At 49.1% G+C, this 5,448-nt stretch overlaps 3 protein-coding genes across 4 annotated transcripts in view; 2 read left to right on the top strand and 1 right to left on the bottom strand.

The window, feature by feature from the left end:
- LOC113209832 (calexcitin-2) overlaps window positions 1-5,448 on the bottom strand; it is a gene marked incomplete in the record, with an annotated part of 119,770 nt that overhangs the window by 10,802 nt on the left and 103,520 nt on the right.
- LOC113209835 (uncharacterized) lies at window positions 500-1,755 on the top strand. The gene is made up of 2 exons (XM_026427550.2): window positions 500-792; window positions 1,108-1,755. Exons 1-2 carry the CDS (start codon window positions 616-618, stop codon window positions 1,411-1,413), a joined length of 483 nt encoding a protein of 160 aa, XP_026283335.1. The 5' UTR covers window positions 500-615; the 3' UTR covers window positions 1,414-1,755.
- Window positions 4,701-5,448, top strand: part of LOC113209837 (integumentary mucin C.1-like) — an 11,619-nt gene continuing 10,871 nt past the window's right edge. For both annotated transcript variants that reach the window (XM_052269304.1, XM_052269302.1), the window contains exon 1: window positions 4,701-5,211. The gene's annotated coding sequence lies outside the window, so the exon portion shown is untranslated. The remainder of the gene's footprint in view (window positions 5,212-5,448) is intronic.

Below are 5,448 nucleotides of genomic sequence, written 5' to 3'. Positions count from 1 at the left end.
TGGCCTTATTAATGTGCCTAATAAAGGGGCTCGACGCGAGGTGTACTGCCCGCACACTGGAAACAATGCGACAGAATGTGTGGGGGCTAACAAAAATAGATTTAAAAAACAATGAAATAAATGCAACAAAAGAATATTGTGGCCGGATCGAACGATTTGCAGATCGATACATCTGGCGCACCCTGGACAGAAGAGCGATTCCATTAGCGGACGTTCACCAAAAGGCAAGGCCACAGCGTGCTAAAGCCTCGGTGGCCGGGCATGGTTGTAGAGTGCCCTCAACTCGGTCACCAACCGGGTGAGGCGGAAAGCGAATGGCCGCTTTTGGATCCGCACGAGATCGCTTTGCAGCGACTGACTCTGGAACAGGTTTAAGCAGAACTGTTCCTCCCGGGCGCCTCCTCCAACGCCGGTCGGGTGCGCGCCCGTCACCTCTGGCCCCCGGGCGCCTTATCACTATCAGCAGCAGCCCGTCGTGGCGGTCACCGGGACCTGACCGGGACCAGCGGGGCGCGTCAGTCGAGAGCAGAGGCGCCGGCCGACAACACTCCGCGACCCGAGGTACGACTCTCTTTGACCAGTAGGAAGGCTCCTCGCCCTTCTCGTCCGCTCGAGATGGCGGGGTCCAGGACCCTGACCGTCGCGCTGCTGGTGCTGCTGCCGCTCGCCCTGGCCCTGGCCCGCCCGGACGGGCCGACGCTCCCCGAGGCCGCGGCCGCCCAACCCCGGCACCGTCGCTCGGCCACTGAGGAGAGGAGGAAGTGGAACGACTGCATCATCATGGAGCGCCAGGTGAGCTGGGCGGGCCGAGGGCCGGGCCGACACCGAGGGGCACTTTACTAAGTTTACTAAGTTCCAAACCAAAATATCAAAAAGAGTAATCAGAAAAAAACAACAACAGGAAAATCAGAAAAAAAATCAGGAAAAATCAACACAAAAAAACAAACAAAAAAACAAACAAAAAAAAACAAACAGAAAAACTGAAGAAAAGTTTTAAAAATTAAGAAAAAACAAAAACTAAACAAAAACGTTTGTGTACGCCTGAATTTATAGTGAAGTACCCTTCGAGTGTCCTCCCACTGGCTGACCCCCGGCCCCGTGTTGCAGTGCAACGACAAGGAGTGCAGCGAGTGCGCCCCGGGCGGCAAGCACGACGACTGCGCGTTCATGTGCCGGTGGAACTGCAAGTGCGGCTGCGGCGGCTACCCCCAGGCCGGCGCGGACCTGGCCCGCTGGGGCGAGTGCTACCGCGAGGAGCGGCGGTGCGGGGAGACGCACTCGGCGTGCAAGAAGGGCTGCGCCAAGAAGTCGGGGCAGGGCGAGTGCGAGAGCAAGTGCGAGCTGGACTACAAGAAGTGCGCCTGCGAGTGCATGCAGTCCAGCACCAGCACCTCGACCAGCACCACCCACTAGAGCCCTTAATTATACCCGAGGGGGCAATAACTCCCTTTTGAAGTGTACACATGATTCCCGAAATACTTGATTCCCAGTGATTCCCGGTGATTCCCGCCGGCTTATATTTATTCCTTAGGTTTTCTAGTTGTAGAAAACGGTTATTCCGACTAATTTGTACCAGTTTCGCTAGTTTCCCGCTTAGTTTGAGCGATTTCTGTTGATTTCGATCAATTTTTATCGTGATGATTCCCAGGCAGGTGTACACATGATTCCCGGAGTTCTTGCCCCCTCGATTATACCATTTCTTTCAAGTGATTTCAGAACAAACCGAGTACAATAAACAGTTCGATGACTACCTTTCTTCCGCTCACAATTCACACCACCATTTCTCCTCTTGGAATGAATAAAAAGCGAACGCGAGCCGGACGAATCACACAAGTCAAAGTGTGGGTGGATCCCTTTCCCAACCCCCTCCTACCTGTTCTTTTATAGAAGCCTTCCCACTCGCGCACAACACAAAAGGAACGCCCGGAAGGGAAAGGGGGGGGGGGGGAAGGACCTTGGCCGCGGTCTAAAGAAAAGTTGAACAAATATATTTCCGCTCTAAATAGGAAGCGGTAGGTCTCGCGAGCTCCAATGCACCCGCCGTGCCCATGGCACACCTCCCCTTTACCCCTCCCCCTCCTTCTCCCTTACCCCTCGCCCTCCTCCTCCTCCTCGCTATGCTCCTCCTCACTACCCTCAGAGACGTTTGCCCTCCCCCATTTTTCATAATTGTTGGTTGTTTTTAGCCAATGTTTTCGGCTTCTCGTCAAGCGCTTACCACCAAATAGTTAAAGGAAGAGTACATTAGTTGCAAAGATTGAACGAGGAAACGTACACTGTTAAAAAAATCGATTGTAATTTTACAAATTTTGTTGGCAACTTTTTACGCAATTCAATGTTTGTAAAATTACAAACTAAAACACTTGTAAAAAAAATTGCAAACGTGTTTTGAAATTAAACAAACTGCGATCTGAAAATTAAAAACGTTAATGTGAATTTTCAAAACATCAAGGTTTGTAGGATTAAAATAATTTGCCATGAACATGGAGTAGGTAAACCACAGACGGTCTAGGGATCAGCTCGTTGGGCTGGAGAGGTGTCAGTTACCTCTGAGGGTAATGTCACAGCAAAAATGCGGGAGCGCTTCGCAGGCGCCCCCTGGTGTAAGGATGCCAACGGCGCCGTACCTAACTGAGGAGAAGTAGCGGGGACCGGCGCGCGCTGGAATTAGACCAATTATTTGGGGCACTTGGTTGACTTTTTGCTCAAAAACAAATGCGTAGCCAGCTACAGCATTGTGTTACAGATCATACCGCACAAAAATACATGTCAGTTTCTTGTGCAAATTTTAGTTAAATACTAATAATTCACTGGTAAAACAAGTGTGCAATATTTGCACACCAACGTGTGCAAGTTGTGATTTTGCACATTACATGGTGTTTAACTCAAGTTGCACACTTGCGTGGTGTGCAAATTTTAGACGTTTTGTAAACGTTTAAATTCTGCACACTTGGGCACACACAGTTGTATGCTGTCAATAGGGAACCATACGGTGTACAGCTGCTACACGTTTCGGAAGTGTCGAAATTTTAAACACCAATTGACGTATAACAAAGTTAGACACTACAAAGTGTCGAGAAAATGCACACTTGAACTTAAACGTCAATTGACGTGCAAAATTAAACACTTGTTTTACCAGTGTTGCTCTTGGAAGAGACGCGCTGACCACAACGCCATCTGGCGGCAGTTCTTTAAAGTACAGTTGCTGTTTCGTCGCATGAACGTCGAAAGTCACAACGGGCTTATAGGTGTGGAGGTTCGTTGTACTGTAGTAAACCTGATGGAGGACTTGTGCAGGTCCTGTTTCATTTGGTTTTACTTCGCAAAATTACAAACTGCAATCGGAAAATTACAATCAAATCTCACATTTCCGATAGAGTGATCACAATTTTACAATCGCAAATTGTAAAATTACAAATGTTTCCTAATTTTCAGAAGACAGATTTGAATTTTCAGAAAACTGTTATGAATTTTAATAACTAATTGCAAAATTGACAATGTTATGAAATTTCCCAACCACGTTTGCAATTTTACAACTGATTTTGATGTGAAATTTCACAACTTTTTTAACAGTGTACGGAAATGTTTTAGCGGACGTCATTTTATTTTTCGCGCATAACTTCCGATCCAATCAATAGACCGTGTCTATTTTTTTTTTTTACTTCACTCGTTGGTGGTGGTGGCGTTCCCGAAGCACACACACACGCTCCCGAGCAGAGAAGGGCGCGTCACTCGTCCTTATTTACGAGCAGAGAACATGACGGCGGAGGAGAAAGTTATCAGGCCGGCGGGGCACTAAAGTTGGGGCCCCGGTGCGTGCGTGCTCTACAAGTGCGTGACATACACCCACACACTTACGAGTGCGTGCCAAATAACGTTACACGCGCGCAAGTGGGTGACAATTTTAGTTCCTAGAAAGGTAACGATTTCGTGCACATCCAGACCGAATAAAATTGTGTTCCTCAAAAACTGGATTTTTTTTGTCAGACTTTTCTGACCCTTTCCTTACATTTAGAGTGTATGCATGCAGTGTATGACGGAGTATGACGCGCTCTTGCTCTTGTGCTTGACGTGTTTCGTTCTCTTTGAACGCACGCTACATTTTGAGTGAGCCGTTATTTTGTCATATATACGTATTGTTTTGAAGTGCTTTTGGTTGTCACGCACTTTTTGATGTTTGCGAAGTGTGAGGTGGTGGGGTGTCGGTACGCGTGGTGAGCTTTGAGTGCGCGAATCGTCCAAATGCGAACGAGTTACTTTTTTTTATTTTATTTTCTCCTTGGAAAGATTACAGTCGACGTCGCAGACAAACACCACCAACAACCACACGACTCCCGTACAGCCTGCTCGGTCCGACCGCCTTCCGTGTCTGAGTGACCGTCTGGCGGTCGCGCTGACAGATTGCTGACCCACGCAGACTGACCGCCGCACTGCTGATAGCTGACCCGGAGGAGGCTGGTCACCGCAGCGAGCCGCAGGGCGGCAGGGGATGGATCGCCTCGGTATCTGACCCCCCCCCCCCTCCCCCTCAAGGGGAGGACACCCGACACCTGTCGGGGGTGATTGGAGTTGGGAACAAGCGGCCGAGTCGTCCGGGACCGAAATTGATAACCTTTCCTTCCGGGAACGCAGTTGCCTCCCAGCCGCCCTCCTTGACACGTATAGCAGCTGCACACCACCTGGGGCCCACTGATAGCATCGAACTATGTGTGTCCCGGCCCGGAGCGCAAAATTTAGACCTGAACGAAAGTCTAAAAAAATTTAAAACCACGCAAGTGTGGAACGTCAGTCTCAGACACCATCACGCAATGTTAACGCGATTTAGATACAGTATAGGAGAGGCTCGGCTGGCACAACCAATCTTTTACTCTCATAACCAATCATGTTCTCTGAAGCTAGTATTTTGTCTGTCCACCAGGTACCCAAAACGTTAGCGATACCAGCTAACGAACGAACAAAGACAAGCAGTTACAGGAAATTCTGTAATATGAATTCGCAGAAAGAAGCGAAAAGTTTGATACTAATGATAGGGCAGTTATGAAACAGTTGGAATGCATTATCTCCCAGCGATATGCGGCGATGTCGGGGAGCGACACAGTCGTAAAGAGGAAAGGCTGACATTGCAGAGAACGCTCGCGGCGTTTAGCCTGGCCGCGAGTCGTCAGTCGTAGGCAGCCACTCAGAGCGGCGACACCTTCTGGCCCTAGCTCGGTAAGTGAGGGGTTACCCCGCACCTAAACCTTGTCGTAGATGCGGGAGCTAGGGGTGTTTGAGAGTATGGAGCGAGGATGAGAAGTGAGAAGTCCGTGGTTAAGGGCTGGATAACCCCTCACTTACCAAGCTCCGCTCTGAGCTCTGAGTCAAACATTTTATTTCCGCTTTTTTCGTGATTTTTATTATAATGTAACACCGAGTGAGCCAAAAGAAGTGGATCGAGGGGAAAGGTCG

The sequence above is a fragment of the Frankliniella occidentalis genome, unplaced genomic scaffold (genome assembly GCF_000697945.3).
Source record: "Frankliniella occidentalis isolate FOCC.00 unplaced genomic scaffold, Focc_3.1 Scaffold88, whole genome shotgun sequence".
Taxonomy (NCBI): domain Eukaryota; kingdom Metazoa; phylum Arthropoda; class Insecta; order Thysanoptera; family Thripidae; genus Frankliniella; species Frankliniella occidentalis.
Note: the sequence above shows the minus strand (reverse complement) of the source record. Positions and strands in the feature narration are given on the sequence as shown.

Bases quoted from the DNA above. Each gene is read 5' to 3' on its own strand.
- LOC113209835 (XM_026427550.2), top strand. From the start codon at position 616: ATGGCGGGGTCCAGGACCCTGACCGTCGCGCTGCTGGTGCTGCTGCCG. The intron at 793-1,107 runs GTGAGCTGGGCG...CCCGTGTTGCAG, and splicing joins GCATCATCATGGAGCGCCAG to TGCAACGACAAGGAGTGCAG.